General features: G+C 49.0%; 1 protein-coding gene across 1 annotated transcript in view; it reads left to right on the top strand.

The window, feature by feature from the left end:
* Nucleotides 1-629: 629 nt before the first annotated feature.
* The window catches only part of LOC112110304 (myosin-16), a 47,952-nt gene continuing 27,770 nt past the window's right edge, over nucleotides 630-20,811 (top strand). Inside the window, exons 1-18 of the mRNA XM_026650582.1 lie at nucleotides 630-839; nucleotides 1,791-1,934; nucleotides 2,494-2,650; nucleotides 3,119-3,146; nucleotides 4,463-4,559; nucleotides 4,792-4,884; nucleotides 5,861-5,924; nucleotides 7,445-7,543; nucleotides 8,206-8,309; nucleotides 10,755-10,893; nucleotides 11,509-11,777; nucleotides 12,318-12,488; nucleotides 13,684-13,860; nucleotides 15,612-15,738; nucleotides 16,650-16,708; nucleotides 17,329-17,416; nucleotides 18,164-18,281; nucleotides 19,441-19,561. Of these exons, the coding sequence (XP_026506367.1) occupies nucleotides 630-839; nucleotides 1,791-1,934; nucleotides 2,494-2,650; nucleotides 3,119-3,146; nucleotides 4,463-4,559; nucleotides 4,792-4,884; nucleotides 5,861-5,924; nucleotides 7,445-7,543; nucleotides 8,206-8,309; nucleotides 10,755-10,893; nucleotides 11,509-11,777; nucleotides 12,318-12,488; nucleotides 13,684-13,860; nucleotides 15,612-15,738; nucleotides 16,650-16,708; nucleotides 17,329-17,416; nucleotides 18,164-18,281; nucleotides 19,441-19,561 (2,265 nt within the window). The remainder of the gene's footprint in view (nucleotides 840-1,790; nucleotides 1,935-2,493; nucleotides 2,651-3,118; nucleotides 3,147-4,462; nucleotides 4,560-4,791; nucleotides 4,885-5,860; nucleotides 5,925-7,444; nucleotides 7,544-8,205; nucleotides 8,310-10,754; nucleotides 10,894-11,508; nucleotides 11,778-12,317; nucleotides 12,489-13,683; nucleotides 13,861-15,611; nucleotides 15,739-16,649; nucleotides 16,709-17,328; nucleotides 17,417-18,163; nucleotides 18,282-19,440; nucleotides 19,562-20,811) is intronic.

The raw sequence follows: 20,811 nt of genomic DNA, 5'->3' as shown, positions 1-20,811 counted from the left end.
GGAGGGGTGGAGTCGGGGCGGGGGCGCGAGCTCCCACAGGCGCAGAAAAAAGTTGGCGCCTGTGCACCCACGGCTGGCCCATGCCAGCTGACTCTGGCTCACATGGCTCGGGCTAAGAGCCTGTTTAATTGCAGCACAGACGTTTGGGCTCGGACTACAACTTGAGCTCTGGGACCATCTCACCTCACAGGGTCCTAGAGCCTGGGCTCCAACCCAAGCCGGAACGTCTACACTACAATTAAACAACCCCTTCCTTAGCCCCCGAGCCCCGCAAGCCCAAGTCAGCCGGCACAGGCTAGCTGCAGGTTTTTCATTGCAGTGTAGACCTACCGTTGGGGCTTACAGGGTTTAGGGGGTGTGGGAGAAATCATCTCTCACTTTCTAGCCTCCCTCTTGGTAACAATCCTCCAGTTTTGGGGCATCCCAGTCTCTCACTATGTGCTGTGATGGGGCCCTATTGAATTCACAGGGGGTTACTGTAGCCTGTGGGGGACAGAATAGGGCCCCAGGATTCCCCACTGTGCTCCTTGCCAGATTCTCTGTTCTCCCCCTTTTCACAGCCTTGCAGGAAGCACTGCTCCCCATCTCTTTTCCTTCCGGTTTCACCCTCTGCCTGACCTGAAGCCAAGATGCCTGGTGGCTACAAAGGCGAGTGCGGGGATGATATTGACCCCATGCCATTCCTGAACCCTCCCGAAAAGGAGAAGCTGGAGGCCATGAACAAGCCCTATGACGTCAAGAAGTCGTGCTGGGTCAAAGATGAGAAGGAGGGTTTCGTTGCCGGGGAGATCCAGTCTGACAAGGGTGACCAAGTCGTTGTGAAGACTGTGACCAACCAGGTACGGTCGGCTCTGTGAGTTGGATGTGAGAATGACAGCAGCTCCCGCTGGGTCACCGCCCTCACACTGCAGCTGCATCACCAGTGTAAGCCTCTAGATTTTAGGGCCTGGTTTCTCCCTCCTCCCTCTATGGGGCAGAGGCTTAAAATCAATGGAAATCCATTGTATTCTCTGGCGAGAGGGGGAAGCAACCAGGCCCAGGGGTTAACTGACCACATAAGATTAGCCCTGAAGCCAAGTGGTGCTAGTAAGGATTACTCACGTGAGTAAAGCTTTGCAGGATCAAAACATTGTTAGTCTGAAGCCTCTAGCCTCAGGCAGGCTGAAAGTGGCAGTGGCTGCCTGGCCGGGCTTGAAGGAGAGTTTTGCCATTTGCTTTGCAGCTCTCTCTTTCTGCCCATAGTTTCGTGGGAAGGATGCTCATTAACAGTCCGAGCATCTTCCACACAAAGCCTCCAGGGTTTGATCTGATTAGAATGTCCCCGTGCTGGATTGGCAGCCCAGGTGAGTGAAGCCCGCTATCCCCAGAGCGGGCATGGCATGGCGAGCAGCAATCCACGCGCCCGCCTCCCTGCCCTGCTGACGTGCCTTCGGCCTGACCTGGCCTGAGCCGCGCTAGGGCTGGAAGTTCAGTGTCCATGGGCCATTCAGGCCTGGGCCCTCTCTGCAGAGCCTGCCAACAAGGTGCTGTTGACAATGAGTGGAGGAGGGGTTGAGATATGGCTGGGTGTCCATGGAGACCATCAAACTCATCTCACATAGCATCTGATGGGTGCTCACTGGCCTAACACCTTTCAGTGGCTATTGAAAGAGGCAGGATTGAACCCAGGGACCATAGAGCGTAAGGCTCTACTTCCCATTTACCAGTTACCTCGAACTCTGGCTCAAATATTCTGATGGTGACAGAATGCAGACCGACCCCACTTACATATTGCTTCCCTAACCCCCCAGACCCTCACCGTGAAGAAGGATGATATCCAGCAGATGAACCCACCGAAGTTCTACCAGGCCAGCGACATGGCCAACATGACCTTCCTGAACGAGGCCAGCGTCTTGGACAATCTGCGGCAGCGTTACAGCCACATGAGGATTTATGTAAGTGGAAGGCTCGCAGGGGACAGCCGAGTAGCATGTGGCGATGAACATGCCAGTGCCAGGCACTAGTGGGTCAGAAATAGTCGTTGACCCCAATTCAGAGGCCCAGATCCAGACCTGAGTTACTTCAGTGTAAATCTGGAGGCACTTTCTTCTTTCTAAGTTCCACCTCATTCAAACCCTCCTCCAGGCCTGCTTGGCTCTCACCTGCTTAAAACAGATGACGGCATGTGAGGCAGCCTGGATTCTCACCCTCGCTCTGCCTCTGTATGAAATCGGCCAAGCCAATTCACCGCTCTGGGCCTCAGTTTCCCCATCTGTAAAACAGGGGCAATGAATGACGCTGCCCTACAGGTGTTGGAAGCACTAATTCATGCTTGTAAAGCCCTTTGAGATCCCTGAGTGCAGGGTGCTAGATGAGTGTCAGGCGTTAGAGAGACCTGAAGTATCACCTGAGGCTGAGGCGGCACAATAAACGAGCTCTGTGCTTCCCATTGTGCCCAGAGCAAACTGGCTTTCCTCATGCTGGCTGGTTTGTCTTCTCTTTCTCACCCTCCAGACGTACTCTGGTTTGTTCTGCGTGACCATCAACCCCTACAAGTGGCTGCCAATCTACGGAGCCCGGGTGGCCCAGATGTACAAGGGCAGGAAGCGTACTGAGATGCCCCCTCATCTCTTCTCCATCTCAGACAATGCCTACCACGACATGCTCCAGGGTGAGTGCGAAGGGCAAACTGGCTTCCCTACTCCTCCAGAGCCTCTATCCTTGTTCATCCCAACCACGGCTGTCCCCGGAGATCCCACTGGGGCGGGGTGTGCTTCCCCCAGCAGTGAAAGTTGCTGCAAAGTTGGGCTTCACATGAAGTTTTGGGAGGGGAGAGACTAGCTAGATCCCTCCCTCCCCCCGAATCCAGGGCTCTGATGCCACAGAGCCCCCCCATGGAAGGGCTCCTGCAGAGCACGTTCTGAAGATGGCACTTGCCCCTTCCTTGCCAATACCCCTGGGCTAGGCTTCCCTGTGTGGATGGAAGAGGAAGGGCATGTCTGGGGGCAGAGGGCAGGGACCAAGGGCGCTATCCCCAAGCCCAGACTGGGCACGCCCTGCAGGGCTGGCGCTTTGTTCCTAGGGGATTGTGGAGAGCCTCGTTAACCCTGGCCTTGTCTTGTTTGTTGTTCCCCCACAGACCGTGAAAACCAGTCTATGCTGATTACGTAAGTATTCCTTGGGAGTCTTCAGCTGGTCATCTCCGCTGAGCGAGAGGGGAACGGGGCGCAGGGAGAAGAGGTGGAATTAGGTCTAGGAGGGAAAGCTGTCCGGTGGTTAGAGCAAGGGCTGGCAGTCAGGATGCCCCGGTTCTGTTCTTGACTGTCACGGACTAAGGCCCCGATTGTCCTTAGGTGTGTGGGGAGCAAGGGGGACAGGAGCCTTTCCCCACACTTGCGTGTCCTGTGCGAGGATCAGCTGCAAAGGCCATTCCTGGACTTGGAAGGGGGGGTGGAGTGTTGAGACTGTTCCCCTGATGCACCCCTGCGGGCTCTGTTAATTTTTCTGCTGATCCTCTGCAGGTTTAGTGCAGGCAAGATACACTTTCCCCCGCTCCCCCCCAGACTGCCCCCTTCCCATGCACAGATCGGTGAGCTCAGAGTCTCTCTGCGGTGTCCAGGATATAATGCAGCAAACTGGGATGATTCCCGCCTTCCCAGCATGGACACTGTAGATAAGTGATACTCCAGATTGCCCTCTCATGGCCTGGAATGGTCCTGCAGGCACCCTGCCTCAGTTTCCCTCTGAGTTCTGAGAATAATACACTTCTACCCAGCGTCTTACACACACACACACACACACACCTTGAGCTAATTTATCAGTCTCTTGATCCTTCCCAGGTGGGTCTAATAACCCCAAGCCCCCATCTGCGAGAGAGGGGAGCTCTGCTCCCTCCCACCCCCCACTCTACAAGGCTCCAGGTCTCAGGCCCTTAAAGGAACAGTGCTCTTGGATGGCCCTAGATCTTTCCTCTGCCTCCTCAAGCTACTTCCCCGGGCTGTAAAGGCCGGAACCCCGTTACAGCCACAGGCCGCTGCCAGCACACAGTATGGGGCATGTGTTGTAAAACTGTAGGGCAATGATGCTGATTTTGCATTAATGTAAAACTCCTCCTGATGACTCTTCTGGAAGTATCAACCGCGGGCCTGATTCTCCTCTCGCTTACATTGGCCTTACACCCCTCCCCTATTCTTGACTTTAATGAAGTTACTCCAATTTTGCCCTGGTGCGAGGGAAAGCAGAATCAGCCCCGGTGAGCTTTGTAAGTGACCGTTCACATCACAGATGTCTTTCCCCAGGGCAACTGCCTTCAGTCTTTCCCTGCTCGTTCTTGGGAAGGTCAGTCCCCCCCAGAAAGGACTTGTGCCCGCAAACACACGCAGTAGAAGCAATGTTATTTCTCTCCTGACACAGACAGATCATTTCTTACCTTTTGCTTGTTTCTTTTTACCGACACCTTGTTTCTCTTGTTTGTTTTACTTAGCGGAGAATCCGGTGCCGGCAAGACTGAGAACACAAAAAAGGTCATTCAGTACTTTGCCAACATCGGCAGCACGGGCAAGCAGGTTCTTGACGGGAAGGTAAGACGCAGGAACGTGGGCGTACTGTCACAACAGTCATTCAGCTACCCTTGGGAGTTCCCTGGAAGAAACTATTCTTTAAAGAGCTGCAGGAAACGTTTGCAACCAAACTCCAAAGTCTTTTATGTTTAGATTCCGAGGCCAGAAGGGACCACTGTGACCATCTAGTGTGACCTCCCGTATAACACAGGCCACAGAATTTCCCCAAAATAATCTGCCTTTTCTTGTGCAGGGATCCCTGGAAGATCAAATCATCCAGGCTAATCCTGTCCTGGAGGCTTTTGGAAATGCCAAAACTACCAGGAACAACAATTCCTCGCGTTTTGTAAGTACCAGCCTCTCTCCTGACTTCAGTTTTGTTGCGTGGGGGGTTATGTCAATGATGCAACCCGAAAGTGTTCACAGAGGAAGAAGCCTCTCTAGGAGTAATGATAACAAGAAGGATGTATTTAGCACTTTGCATTTCCAAAAGACCATGCAAGCATTAATTACCCTGCATTTGCTAACATTCCAAATCCAGCTTCATTGCATCCACGTTCACTAAAACAGGCACAAAAATAGAAAATCAAACATTGCCAGAAGCTGGGAATGGGCGACAGGGGATGGATCACTTGATGATTCCCTGTTCTGTTCATTCCCTCTGGGGCACCTGGCATTGGCCACTGTCGGAAGACAGGATACTGGGCTAGATGGACCTTTGGTCTGACCCAGTCTGGCCATTCTTATGTACAGTAAGAAATACACATTCATATTAATGATCCACTGTATTACTGACCCTTAGTGCTTATAGATCAAATTCAAAATGCTTTGCAAAGGTTAGCAAATGAACCCACAGACCATCCCTGTGAAGTAAGTGAGTATCATTCATGCCTTCTAATTGACTGGGAAATCGAGGCATGGAGATTTTTTTAATTCAGGAAATCTCTGAAGCACGTGCCTACGTCCCCCTGGAAGTCAATGGGGTAAATGCTAAAATACTTTCCTGAATCAGGGCCAAAGAGCTTTGTCAAAGTCTTATAGCAGGTGCATGAGAGTGTTCCTGGCTCCCATTCTTCTGTTGTGTGCACTATACAGCATTGCCTCAGCTGTAACAATAGGACAGTTTCTTTAAGCTATACTGAAATATCCAAGAACAAAGGGATTTTTAGAGATTTGATCTGTGAAAAGACTAATTGCTTCTCACTGACTTGCACATTTGCCCCTGCTGCACGGCCCCTATGAGCCCTCAGAATCTCTCAGCTACTCCCTGTTTTTAGACAGATATCGCAATAAACGGCCTCCTCTTTCATTTTCTTATCCAGGGCAAATTTATCCGAATTCACTTTGGTACCACAGGCAAACTGGCTGGGGCCGACATTGAGAGCTGTAAGTAGCCCCATGAATTTTGTCATTTGCTTCCCCCTGGGTCTCATCCAAAGGCCATGGGAATGAGTGGGAAAACTCCCATTGACATCAGTGGCCTATGGGTCAGGGTCTATATTGTATGGCCATCTTCTGCACCAGGGCAAAGCTGGCGTTCATTCCATTAACTTGATTGATTTGCTCTGGTGTAAACAAAACCAGAATCTGGTCTCTGGTGAAAAGACCTGCTACAGTTACTTGCATTCATCATCATCATCAGGACAATGGCATGACTGTGGTATACTTAGGATTCTAAAAATAGCTTTCTAGGAATGTGCATTGTTCTTTGTTTGCACACATGCATTTAAAACCAAACTTAGAACCACACATCCCAGCACTCCATGCATCGAGACCCCGGCGGGTTTCCTGGCTAGGGACTTTGAGAGAGCAGAAGAAAGAGAGAGAGGAAACATATGGACTGTTGTTTTTTTCCTGGGGGATTCTCTATATCTGCTACTTTCAACTGGTCCCTGCTTTGCAGTCCTCTCTGGAGGTCATAGGTTGCAGTCACCTCTTTTTTTGGACAAGGAGGTGTAGATATCCTCCGAGTCAATCAGAACTTCAGCCTAACTAGCTGTTGAACAATGGAAGAAGCTTCTTCCCCCAACTACTTCTTTGCAAATGGCTGAATTTCCTGCCTCGGCATCATTTGCAAGTTGCAGCCTCAGCTGGTGTGACCAAGAGAGTAAGAGACCAGAATCAAACGTAAGTCTCCTTCACGTCAGTGAGAAACAGCACCGTTGGGCCAACGCACATGGGCATAGGACATAATGACAGGGCACAGGGAGTCTTTTCTATGGCTCCTTTTAGAGAGGAAGAGCATCTCAGAGATGATTAGTAGTTTAATCATATATGCAATAAATTGACTTTTATTAACATCCTTTGAAATGGAAAGAGCTTTGGGGCAGTTGCATATCTGGAGATTAGAGCGGGGCTCTGAGAACCAGAAATCCTGACTTCCTTGGACCCACCATTGACTTATGACCCTGGATAAACAACGAGGAGTCCTTGTGGCACCTTAGAGACTAACAAATTTATTTGGGCATAAGCTTTCGTGGGCTGGAACCCACTTCATCAGATGCATGAAGTGGAAAATACAGGAACAGGTATAAACACATGAAAGGATGGGAGTTGCCTTACCAAATGTGAGGTTAGTCTCACTTATCCCTGGATAAGTGACTTCATCTCTTGCCTCACCCATTTGGAAAATAATTATAATAAAACAGATCTAACTGGGAATGTTGTGAAGCTTATAAAGTTCTTTGAGATCCTCAGCTGAAGGATGCTCTAGGAGTGCAAAGTATTATACAGTTATGCTGGATAGAGTGAATGGAGAAGGAATTTGCTTCCAAAGGATACTTACTGTACATGAAATTCTGGCTCCATTGACATCAACGGAGCCAGGATTTCACGCTATGCCTTTTACCTACGTCTGCAATCTTAACACAGGTCTGGGTTTACCAATGATCCCCTCTATATTTCAGATCTCCTAGAGAAGTCTCGTGTCATTTCCCAGCAGGCAGCTGAGAGAAGCTATCACATCTTCTACCAGATCCTCTCTAAGAAGAAGCCTGAACTGATTGGTATGGCCCTTCTGTGTATAGTCACTCTTCTTAACTCGGGCTTCCCTGATATGTCCTCTGTTTCCAGGATGAGAAATCTATTCACCAAAGCTTTGTTTATCAGTGGTTAAAGTAGGTTGACTCAAGAAGGCGATCTCTTACTGAAGCAGCTAAGGAGGAGGAGACCAGGGCGGGAGACCAGGACAGGGAGTGATGGGGACGTTGTATTTCCTTTTCTTTAAGCCCTGTAACTGACTGGTCTAAGGTGTGCCATGTAAGGTCTCAGCTGATCTGATCAGGTTTGGTGTTAAGGTAATGAACGTCAGGTGCAAACTGAAGCGATGGATTGCTAGAGCATGGAGATTGCTTATTTCCCTAGACATGGAGAAAACACTGAGGCTGAGATTTTCAATGTTGCATAAGAGTTTTGGGTGTCCAGTTCTCATTAATTTTAATGGGAATGGGGTGTCCACATCCCATAGGTGGTCTGAAAATCTCAGCCCTAAAGGAAGTCTCTCGGAAAGTGCTCCATTAGAAGTGGATCCCCGGGAAATGAAACTCCTTATTCCCTTCCCCATCTGAAGAGTTTTCCTTCTCCACCCATAGGTCCAGTGCAGGTACTGCTTTGTAACTGCATTGCTGTCAGACCATGTAATTACCTCTTGGTTTGCCTCCTTCTGCAGAAACTTTGCTTCTGGCACCTGATCCCAAGAATTACCACTGGATAAGTCAGGGCGTAACTACAGTAGACAACATGGATGATGGGGAAGAGCTGCTTGTCACAGATGTAAGTCTGGAAAAATGAAGTGGGGGGAAAAAAGGTCTGGCTAAACATGATGCTCCTCCATGATCTCAGTTCTCTCTAGAAATAAGGGGACAAATTCTTAATAGTGAGAGTAATTAACTATTGCAGCAACTTACCTAGCGATCTGATAGATTCTTCATCGCTCAGAGATTGGGTTTCTCTACAGGATATCCTCTAGCTCAGGGGTAGGCAATCTATGGCACGCGTGCCGAAGGCGGCACGCAAGCTGATTTTCAGTGGCACTTACACTGCCCAGGTCCTGGCCACCGGTCTGGGGGGCTCTGCATTTTAATTTAATTTTAAGTGAAGCTTCTTAAACATTTTAAAAACCTTATTTACTTTACAGACAACAATAGTTTAGTTATATATTATCGACTTCTAGAAAGAGACCTTCTAAAAACGTTAAAATGTATTACTGGCACACGAAACCTTAAATTAGAGTGAACAAATGAAGACTCGGCACAGCATTTCTGAACGGTTGCCGACCCCTGCTCTAGCTCAACCAGAAATTCTGGGCTTGATGCAGGAGGTCCTGGGTGAAAGTCTATGACTTGTATTATTACAGACATCAAACTAGATTAATTATAATGGTCTTTTCTAGCCATAACACCTATGAATCTGTAAACTTTGGTGCACATCATGGGGTAAAGCCTACTTACCTCCCTCACATGCATAGTTTCATTGGACTTCTTGCATGTGGAAGGCTAGCAGGTTTTGAGCCTCTCTTTGTTCTTTGATGACTGTTTTCATACATAGGGCAATCTGGCTTTGGAAAGGGCTTACAGGTCTGTCTCATCTTACGCTGGGGTTACGTTCCGCAGTCAGCGCCTAAAGTGAAAATTGCCTATAGTCAAAATTACATTGAGTGTAATGGCGGGCGGAATCGCCCGCACTACAGAAACAGTATTTAAATTGTTATTTTTCTCTTTTTTTATGTTTTTTGTTTTGCCGACCGTGTAAAGCTGAAATCGCACATGTTAAATGCGCCTAAGATGCAACAGACCTGTATTAGGAATCCTTGCTCCTGACGGTGCTATTACAAGCACTGTTTCAACTACACAGAGTTCAGACTGTCTTCAGCTGCGCATGTTATAGTGCCACACGACCCTTTAGAAGAGCTAGGCTTCCCTCACTGTAAACGGGATGCTAGCTAGAGCAATAGCTTTAGGCAGTGTTTCCCAAACTTGGGACGCCACTTGTGTAGGGAAAGCCCCTGGCGGGCCGGGCCGGTTTGTTTACCTGCCCCGTCCGCAGGGTCGGCCGATCGCGGCTCCCACTGGCCACGGTTCGCCGCTCTAGGCCAATGGGGGCTGCTGGAAGTGGTGCGGGCCGAGGGACGTACTGGCCGCCGCTTCCAGCAGCTCCCATTGGCCTGGAGCAGCAAACCGCGGTCAGTGGGAGCTGAGATCGGCCGGACCTGCGGACGCAGCAGGCAAACAAACTAGCCCGGCCCGCCAGGTGCTTTCCCTACACAAGTGGCGTCCCAAGTTTGGGAAACACTGGCTTTAGGCATAGAATAGGCCTCAGAAACATTGAATTTTCCCACTAGATTAACATCTTTGTACAGTCCGTTTTAAGTTCAGTTCTGTGATAGACTCACAAGACAGAGACGGGAAAAGGCCAATTAGGTCATCTAGTCCCTCGCCTTGCTGTTACTGTAGGGCTGTTTCCTACCAGTGTTTTGGCCAGACTAGTTTCGGGAGATAGGATCCCGTCACTGCCCTTGGAAGACTGTGGTTGGTGACCTGGATTTCAGGAAATGTTGATAAGGGTTCCAAAAGATCAGGTGCTACTGAGCCACATTCCTCTCTGGTGTAACTCTACCAGAGCCAGTGGAGTTACACGAGAGATGGAAGCAGCTCCTTCTGTCTCCCATCAGGCTCTTTGTTTGCACGAGATTCAGGTTTCCGCCCAGTGTGGGGAGTTCAACCAGCCCTTTGTTTATTTGGTACAGAATGATGAAAAAGTTCCAAATTTGAAAATGATCTTTTTTTTTTTTAGTGGCGCTTGGTGTTTTACAGGCTTCACTCCTTTAAATGAAACAGCTGAGATTCTCAGAGCCCTCTGAGGGGATCTCGATGCCCTACTCCCCTGAATTTGAAAAAAGGGGCTTTGAAAATGTCAGCGAATGCGTTGGATTTAGCTCCTTATGTCATGAGATTGTTCAAATGACTACTGGCGAGGGGGCAGATCCTCAGCTGGCGTTAAGTGGTGGATTAGAGACAATCAGGCTACACTGATGTCCATTAGCTGAGGATCCGTCCCAAATAACTTCCCCAAAATGCTATCTAGAGCTAGTTCGAAGGGACCTCACTGGGCTGATCTTGATGGGCTGTGAAATGACTTTAGGTGTTTATAGTAAGAAGTCCTCCTGCTTAAGGTGCAGGTTTATATGTCCCTTCTGTGGGTCTCTTTCCCTGCGTCCAGGAGGCCTTTGATGTTCTAGGCTTCTTGCCAGAAGAGAAGCTTGGAGTTTACAAGCTGACGGGAGGCATCATGCACTTTGGCAACATGAAGTTCAGGCAGAAGGCAAGAGAGGAGCAGGCGGACGTAGACACCACTGAGGGTAGGTTGGGGGTCACTGCATTGAGTCAAAGTACGCCAAGGGAATCTACAGCTGACACAAGAATAGATTGTTTCACTCAGCCAGTTCACTGACGTCCCAGAAAAGCTGCCCAAACCCAAGCATGTTTCCAAAGGATAAAAATGACCTTAAACAACCAACTGCATCTGAATCTTTAAAGTGAGCAGATGTGCTACCGGGAGCTGCCATTCACCACTCCAAAGGGGTGTCAGGCCTAGACAGGTGATTGAGCATTCAGCAAAAGGCTTGATTGTTCCTCATAGACATCACCCTGCATTGTGGCTAGTATGGAGTCCTGGGGGAGTGGGCAGACTGTCTCCTGGAGCACAAAGGCAGAGCACCCCCTGCTGTGTCTCTTTCTTGACTAGGCTCTACTCCTTCAACTCCAATATGGCTGGCCAGCTCTGCTGGCCAATGTGTGTCAGGGGACAAAACTATGGCCCCTCCCCACCCCTTGTGGAGTGCTGTAGCGGTGAAGCAGTCTCTGGGCTCCCATAACCCCTTTCCAGAACCCATAACCCCTTTCCAGAATATACTAAAAGACACAACATTCTGCCTCCCTTTAAGATTAACTAGGTTCCTCTTGTCCTTCAACAGTGGCTGACAAAGTTGCCCACCTCATGGGTCTCAACTCTGGAGAGCTCCAGAAGGGCATCACCAGGCCCCGGGTGAAAGTGGGCAATGAGTTTGTGCAGAAAGGGCAGAACATGGATCAGTGCCACAACTCCATCGGCGCCCTGGGCAAGGCCGTCTATGACAAGATGTTCAAGTGGATGGTGGTCAGAATCAACAAGACTTTAGACACCAAGATGCAGAGACAATTCTTCATTGGGGTGCTGGACATCGCTGGCTTTGAGATCTTTGAGGTACACAAAGCAAGAGACCCTCTCTCTGCAGTGGGACCCCTCTGTTTGTGAAAATATTTCCTTATCATCCTGCCCTCCTCCAAAACGTTACTTTCAGTATCCGTGAACATGCCAGCATAGTCAGTCGTCGTCCATTGGGACGGGTCACTAAATCATGGGCACCAAACAGAGGTTGATACCCTGGCAGAAAACAACCATAGAGCGTGTGGGTGTTAAATAATGAGCAAATGACCACACTGGATCTCTCAGTTGCAGGAACCCAGCGACTGCTTTGCATTAGGGAAAGAAAGGTGCATGTTGTTTGGACATTCAGTTACCTAAGGCCAAATTTTGGTCTCATTTACATCACAGAGGGAATCTGAAATAATTCTGAAGTCAGTAGGGTTGCTCTAGACTGGCTCTGGAATAACGGAGATCAGAACGTGTCCCCAAGAGTGGATAATTTGCTTCTTGCCAGCAGCTGTGTTGTATTTGCAGCCTCTGGGGTGACATTTCAAAGGCCGATTAGTGAATGCTTTGCTTCCCCCCTACTCTCTGCAGTTCAACAGCTTTGAGCAGCTGTGCATCAATTTCACCAACGAGAAGCTGCAGCAGTTCTTCAACCACCACATGTTTGTGCTGGAGCAGGAGGAGTACAAGAGAGAGGGCATTGTGTGGGAATTCATTGACTTTGGCATGGATTTGCAGGCTTGCATTGATCTCCTGGAAAAGGTAACTTTCCCTGCCCTGAAGGAGAGGAGCGGGGAGAGAATGATCTAGAACAGATGCAGAGAAGGGCTACTAGGATGGTTGGAGGAATGGAGAACTTAGCTCTGAGAGCAGACATACGGAGCTCGGCTTGTTTAGCCTAACCAAACAAAGGCTGAGGGGACCTATGACTGCTCTGTATAAATACACCAGAGGGATAAGCACCAGGGAGGGAGAAGAGTTATTTCAGTTAAGGGCCAATGTTGGCGAAAGAACAAATGGATATAAACTGGCCATCAACAAGTTTAGGCTTGAAATTAAATGAAGGTTTCTAACCATGAGAAGAGTGAAGTTCTGGAACAGCCTCCCCAGGGGAGCTGTCTTCCAAGACTGAGCTTGATAAGTTTGTGCAGGGGACGGTATGATGAGACTGTCTACAATGGCATGTGGCCCATCCACGACGGCTAGCAGCAAATACCTCCAATGGCCAGAGATGGGACACTAGATGGGGAGGTATCTGAGCTACTACAGTGATTTCTTTCAAGGGCTCTAGCTGGTGGGTTTCACCAACATGCTCAGGGTCTAACTGATCACCCTATTTGGGGTAAGTAAGGAATTTTCCCCACGGTCAAATTGGCAGAGACCCTGGGCTTTTTTCACCTTCCTCTGCAACATGGGGCACAGGTCACTTGGTGGTTTGAACTAGAGTAAATGGTGGATTCTCGGTAACTTGAAGTCTTTAAATCAGGGATAGTCAATTGCTTTTTGTCAAGGTCCAAATTTCTTGGCCACGGTATAGTCAAGATCCAGACACCGGAGAAAATAATAAAATAATAATAATAATTAATAAATAAAATAGCAATCATGATAATAATAAGTACATGAAAAGATTTTGGGGTCCGTTCAAAAGCATCTGGTGGTCTGGATTTGGCCTGCGGTCCACCTCCTGACTATCCCTTCATGATTTGAGGACTTCAGTAACTCAGCCAGAGGTTAGGGGTCTATTATGGGAGTGGGTGAGTGAGGTTCTGTGGTCTGCAATGTGCAGGAGGTCAGACTAGATGATCACTCAGCTGCACATAATTAAATTACTAGATAATAATCTTGCCGTAAGTGGCAAACTCAAATCAGAGGTGAAGCTTCCCCTGCTCACCACTGAGAAGGCAGAAATGGGCTTCTCTCATCTGCTTCTACCTTGTGATCCTCTTTCTTCCCCCAGCCCATGGGCATCTTCTCTATCCTGGAAGAGCAGTGTGTGTTCCCGAAGGCCACAGATGCTACTTTCAAGGCTGCCCTCTATGACAACCACCTAGGCAAATCATCCAACTTCCTGAAACCCAAGGGAGGCAAGAAAGGGCCTGAAGCCCACTTTGAGCTGGTGCATTATGCTGGCACGGTACGTCCAGAACAACGTTATTTTTGTTGGCATATCATCCATGTAGATCCGGCTACCTGCATGGGCCTGACCCTGTACTCGCTGAATTTAACGATGAAACTCCCACTGACTTCAGTGGAAACGGAGCCAGGACTGCACTGCAAACTCAGGCCTGTTAGACCCATGTCTGGGTGCTCGGTGTTTCCAAGCTCGTGTTTCAGCATCCACATGGCACTGGGTCATGCACCAATCATGTCATGCTTTCAAGGCATTTGACATATTACAGCACAACGTGCCTTTATGGGCCAAATTCCCTGCTGGGGTAAACTGGTGGAGCTCTGTTGACTTCAATAGAGCAGCACCAACTTACCGCAGCAGGGAATTTAGTCCTGCAGGGTCTAATTGAAACGCATCTCACAATGCTTTATAATAACAACAAATGAGATAAATCACAATCTAAAACTTCAGCTGGGCAAATGGACCATCAATGACTCGATAGTAGCGCACTTTAGTGGATTATGAGTAGCAAGTCAATTGCATGAGCAAGTCAATTGCATCTGTCGGGGATGGTCTACGTATACTTGGTCTTACCTCAGCGTCAGGGCCGGCGCTTCCATTTAGGCGACCTAGGCGGTCGCCTAGGGTGCCAGGATTTGGGGGGGCGGCAATTCGGCGGCGGGGGGTCCTTCCGCGCTCCGGGTCTTCGGCGGCAATTCTGCGGCGGGTCCTTCACTCGCTCTGGGACCCGCCGCCGAAGTGCCCCGAAGACCGGGAGCACGGAAGGACCCCCCCGCCGCAGAATTGCCGACTACGACTGGGAGCGCGGAAGGACCCCTGCCTAGGGCACCAAAAACCCTGGCGCCGCTCCTGCTCAGCATGGGTGGGATGGAGTAGGTGACCCCTCTGTCCCTTCCAGCCCCACATTTCTATGATTTCTATGACACTTCAACACACAGGGCTCAGCTCTGATCAAAAATTAAATCCTTAAAAAAATTCTGCAAGCCATCCCCCCTCCTCCCCCGCAGTACCAGGACTTTGTTTCTGGGAGCACAAAAGCTCACAGGACAGTTACTAGGCGAGCAAATCAGCCAAGGGGTTAAATTCATTTTTGCTTTCTCAAATGTTGCCAGAAGAGCCTGAGTCCTGGGGTTCGCTGCCGCTTGTCTAGTCTTTCATGGAGACTGTGTCAAGCAGCCGTGCCAGCGCTTAGTCTTTATGCATCTAACCAAACTCTGCCAGTTATTCCCACACGTGACCGCACAGACATTCTGACAAAACATGACCACAGCATGAATCAGAAGAGCTTTCTGTGTCTTATTCACATTTAGCAGCTATTGCCATTCCGGGATCACACATGGGCATTTGACATTGGCATTTGTGTTAGACTACGCCACGCTAAATTCAGATGACACCAACGGATGGGCCACATTGTCCTCTCTGGCAGTGGCTCCGGATGAATGCGTATTAGGGAAGTGTCTAACCTCTGCCTGCAACAGGCCTCCATCCTTGAAGCCTGCCAAAGCTCCTCCATCAGGGGAACATCTGCTTTCAATGGCAAGAATACCTAAACCCACAAGACTTCAGTGAGTAAGTTAATGCTGATTGTGAGTCAGCAGTAACTCAGTCACTTTCCCTCTTCATGCCGTGGATTTCTCTTCAGGGGTCTTCGGGGCCAGTGGTCAATGGAGAAGAAGCATCTTCTTATTTATACTGTGTGGCAGCAACATTCTCTTTCAGAATCTGGAGTGTTCACTTTTCTCCCCCGTCTCCAGGTGGGGTACAATATTACTGGGTGGCTGGAGAAAAACAAGGACCCCCTGAATGAAACAGTGGTGGGCTTGTTCCAGAAATCCAGCATGGCACTGCTCGGTACTCTCTTTAAAGAGGAGGAGGCTGCAGGTATGGTAAACATTACACAGTACAGCAATGTGGTTGAGCGCAAATGTGATGGTGTCTAGCCCTTTAGTGTTTCCCCACAATTCTCTGGGGCAAGGATTAGGCCACTGGTTGTAGCATCCTCTGTAGCCAGGTAACAGACTTTGCTCTGTGATACCGCCTCTTCCACGCTGAAAGATGGGCTAGCTCTGTCCTTGAAAACGACGCCCCCTTAGTGTTAGCCGAGGTAGCTCACCTTGGTGGAATGAAGCCTCTCTAGAATACTGCTGCCGGCACACACTTGTGTCTGAATGAAGGGAGGATGCAATGCGGAGTTAATGACAAACTATGGAATTCCCTCCTGGCAGTAAATGGCCTTCTGTTGACCAGACAAATGTCAGGTTTCTATCAAGCACAAAACTTGCTGCCTCATCGGATTGTTGCCAGCCCAGCCTGGGGCTCCACAGTTCAAAAGATGAATGGGAAAACTGTTTATGAAAAGGCTTTTAAGATCTCAAATTATTAACAGATTGGGTCAAATTCTCCTCGGAGTTACACTGGTCCCACTCCATCCAGTTATAGTGCAAAGCAAGGCACATGCCCCACTGTCACCGAGAGGAGAATTTGGCCCAATGGATGTACTTTCAAACAAAATATTGTAAACTCATTTTTTCTTTTCCAAGCACTGAGCTCGCTTCAGATTCCAGGATTCCCTTACAGTAGTAAATGAATACAAAATCCCTAAACCAGACTAGCGTGCAGGTTTGATGGATGCTTGTTTTTTATTTAAGGGGCTGTATTCTCCAGCGAGAACTGTACTGTGACCTACAGGCTCCTGAGGAGATATATTTAGTTTGTGTGCTAGAGTATAGCACTTTCATCTAATGTATACTTGAGTATATCACTTATATGTTATGCATTTTATTATTATTCAGCTGGTACCAAGAAACAGAAGAGAGGCTCTTCTTTCATGACTGTCTCCAACTTCTATAGGGTAAGTGGGCCTTCGCCACCCATCAATCGCAATATAGGGTTCTTTATTATTTGTATGTTGGTAGTGATCCATGCCCCTATAGGGCCAGACCCTATACACACACATAACAGAGAGCAGCCCTGCCCAAAGGAACATACAATTTAGGGTATGATTGTGGAATTATAGGTCTGCTCTAGGAATTATTTTGGGGAAGTTCTCTGGCCTGTATTCTACAGGAGGTCAGACTAGTTGATGACAATGGTTCCTTCTGGCCTGGGAATCTATTCATCTAATCTATGAATCGAAGGTTTCGAAAAGATTCAACAGGTAGACATGGCAAAGAGAGGTTGGGAGCGCAAGAAAACCGTGTGATTGTTTATGAATCGTGGAATAAGAAGAACACTAAGATCACATCAGCTGCCTTTTAGAACGGAAAATCCACAATTCAGACCCTCTTGATCACCCATGGTGTCCTCAAACATTCATCCGTGCAATGCTCTTCACCTGGTGTGCAGCATCCAGCCTGCACCTGCCTCCTATTGTTATCTTCACAACTAAGGAGTGTGAATTAATGTATTGAGCATGAGGTTCTCTCTCTTCTGCTTGGCTCGCTCACTTTATTTCTCTTCCTCTGGCTTCAGGAGCAGCTGAACAAGCTGATGGCCACTTTGCACAGCACGTCGCCCCATTTTGTACGCTGCATCATTCCAAACGAGTTCAAGCAGTCCGGTAAGTGTCTGCAGAGCCTCTGAACTACACTCGGGCAAAGAAACACAATGCCTTCAGCCCTAGCTTTGGCTGGCTGAACCGCAGATCTTTATCCAGTCCTGGAAGAACATGGGATATCACTTCATAGAAGACCTCCATGTCCCTTAAAGGCAATATTAGTATGGGACAAGACTCCAATAGAGAGGTCTGAAGACAGGATGGCTAATGAGCAGTTCATTCCTCTGTGGATGTCCACTGAACAGGGAAATACAGGATCACCAAACTGCTTTGACATGCAGTAAACTGGCAAGGACAGTAATAGAAAGCACAAGGTAGCACATGGACTTCTGGTAAAGGGTGGTTATCCCTGGTATCTCCCTTTAACTCCTCGTCTACCCATGAATATGCTGTTGGGCTGATAAATGTGCCAGATACTTCACCTCCTAGATTGCCATAGGGGTCAGTGGCATCTCAGCTGCACCGTAATTGCAAGAAGACTGATGGAGCCGGGTTGAAGTGAAAAGGTACACGAACAGGCCCTCTGGTGTAGAACATTTCAGTTTTTCTTGTACCCAGCACAGCAAAGGGAAGGGCGCCCTTCATACAGTCCTTTCTCCTCCATTTCAGTTCTACCCACAGTGTGTGAATTCTGTCGATTGCTAACCTCTCCCTCACAGAGGGCGAACTGCGCGAGAAGCTCCAATTGTTTTGCTCCCCTGGCTCTGGCTCAGGAAAGTGAAGTGCTGACCTGTTCTATGGTTTTTGTAGGGGTGGCTGATGCCCACTTGATCTTGCACCAGCTGGCCTGTAATGGAGTTCTGGAAGGCATCCGTATTTGCAGGAAGGGCTTTCCTAACAGACTGCAGTACCCCGAATTCAAGCAGAGGTGAATGTTTTATATTTTTGCGGGCCATTTGGTAGAGTTTGGGAGGATGGACACATACAACATCCTATATGGTAACCTCCTTGGACAATCGGGAGGTGGAGTAGCGCCACTGCTAACCCTCCTACGTCCGCTTCTCCAGGAACTCTTATTAAGCAAAGACGAGAAACAGAGATGGTTATAAACACTTCACAGCTGGCACCCTTGCCCTCTGGAGACCTTTGCTAGAAGAGCCTGCGATGCAAGTAGACATTAACCCTTGCCTAGCTCCAGGGCCATCCTTAGGTATACGCAGCTGCGTAGGGCACCTGACCACCAGGACCATAGGCGCCGACTTCTCATCTTGTCGGGGGGTGCTTGACCCCCCCCTCCCCACTCCAGGCCCTGCCCCCAAGCCCCCACCCCGCCTCTTCCCACCCCTGTTCCACCCCCGCCCCCCTCTTCCCCAGAGCACGCCCCATCCCTGATTCTCCCCCTCCCCCCCAGAGCTTGAACACTGCAAATCAGCTGTTCGCGGTGCTCTGGAAGCGCTGGGAGGGAGGGGGAGGAGTTGGTAAGCACAGGGCCGCCGGCACGCAAGAGGTGTGGGGGGAGGGGGCCAAACGGGGGGAGCTTGGTGCCGGTGGGTGCTCTGCACCCACTAAATTTTCCCCATGGGTGCTCCAGCCCCGGAGCACACACCCACAGAGTCCACACCTATGACTGGGACAGCAGGCAAGAGTGAGTCAGCTCCCGCACACCCAGCACGCACTGCAGTCCCCTTGCGAGGCAGAAGGGAGGGGCCGTATTCACAGAGCCGAAGGCGCATTCTGCATGAGGGAGAGGGTACGGGGGTCGGGTCTCTGTGGGGAACTGTGACTCTCCGCATCATTCTGTCAATAAATCAGAATTTTTTTCTATAGCGCTACTTCGTTAGTGCAAGGACAGTCCAGCAACATTACAGTGGGCTTCATTTGTTTAATCTGGTTTTAATAACATGCACGTGGCAAGTTGTCCAAACCTGTCAACTTATGTTTGTGTTGCTAAGAGCAAGTCGGGCCTAGAGGCACCAGTTTAACAATACTGCGTAGGGCCCCATACATCCTAAGGACGGCCCTGCCTAGCTCTTCTACACTGGTCCTAACAGTGGCTCTTACATCATTACACGTCTTTCTCATTCCAGATATCAAGTCTTGAACCCCAATGTAATCCCTCAGGGATTTGTGGACAATAAGAAAGCATCAGAATTGCTGCTTGGCTCTATTGAGTTGGGGGAAAACGAGTACAAAATTGGGCACACCAAGGTACTGTTTTTTCTTCTCAGATTAAGCTAAATGAATCCCAGTCATTAGTGTGTCCACACAGGGAATGGCACCAGTTTATGTTGATGTCAAAACCGATTTTAATTCAAGCACTGGGGACTTTTGTGTGTCGACCAGGCCTCGGAGTTAAAAGTTCCTACAGCAACCTTAGCTCTGCCCTCCATTGCCTTCCATTACGTGACCTCACGGCCCAGAGCAATGTCACATGCTCCTTCTCAAATACAGCACAAGATAATGCGAAGGAGGCACACTTTTAAAGTTCCCTCAGGTCCCTCTGCTTTTTACTCGCTCCTTAGTGTATGTCTACACTAGAAACACTATAGGGGCACAGCTACAGACACTACAGCACCAGAAAGGGTTCTTCCGTCACTGTAGTAAATCCACTTCCCCGAGAGGCGGTAGCTAGAATTCTTTTGCTGACCTAGAAGCGTCTACACCTGGGTTTCTGTTGTTTTACTTACATCATGCAGGGCATGACCTAACTTTGTAGTGTAGACCAGGCCTTAATCAAGTAAAAATTCCACTAAGAATTATGCCCGACTTCAGACTGAGTAAAAAAAAGAGTCAAGACCTTGTTTTTTGCCCCTATAATCTTAGTGGAGCAGGTCAGAAATTAATATTTCTGCATGTATGTTTTGCGTGATCACGTAATGAAACAGACTATTGTGATACACATGCAGAGGCGGAAAAAGTTCAGCTTTTTCCAGGAACTTCTACTGGAATTTTCTAACTTGTATAATACTCCCACTCCATTTACTGCATCTCTAGTATATTTCATCCTTCAATTTCCAAGTGCTTTATTATATGTCAGTTAATTAAATCTTCCAGTGTTGTCGTTATCCCCATTTTATTGCTAAAGGAACACAGGCAGAGAGAGGGTAAGTGACCTCACCTAGGACACACAGCAAGTCAGTGCTAGAGCCAGAAATAGAACCCAGGAGTCTTGACTCCCAGGCCCTTGCTTATAAAAAGCCCAACTTTAATATTTTATTAATATATAATTCTGTGTACTTACAGCAGTGGTCTCCAAGCTTTATTGGCCGCACCCCCCTTACCTCGTCCGTGTCCCCCGGGAGCCATGGGTGGGAGCTTGGGCTGGGAGTGGGGCCGCAGTCATGGGCCACGGTCAGGAATGGGGCCGGTGCTGCAGCTGGGGCCTCAGCCGGGAGCAGGGCCACGGTCGGAGCCGGGGGGCATGGTCAGAGCTGGGGGCCGCGGCCGGGAACAGAGCT

The sequence above is a fragment of the Terrapene carolina genome, unplaced genomic scaffold, assembly GCF_002925995.2.
Source record: "Terrapene carolina triunguis isolate 2854851 unplaced genomic scaffold, T_m_triunguis-2.0 Scaffold93, whole genome shotgun sequence".
NCBI lineage: Eukaryota > Metazoa > Chordata > Testudines > Emydidae > Terrapene > Terrapene triunguis.
The sequence above is the reverse complement of the archived record's forward strand: the minus strand, read 5'-3'. Positions and strand labels throughout refer to the sequence as shown.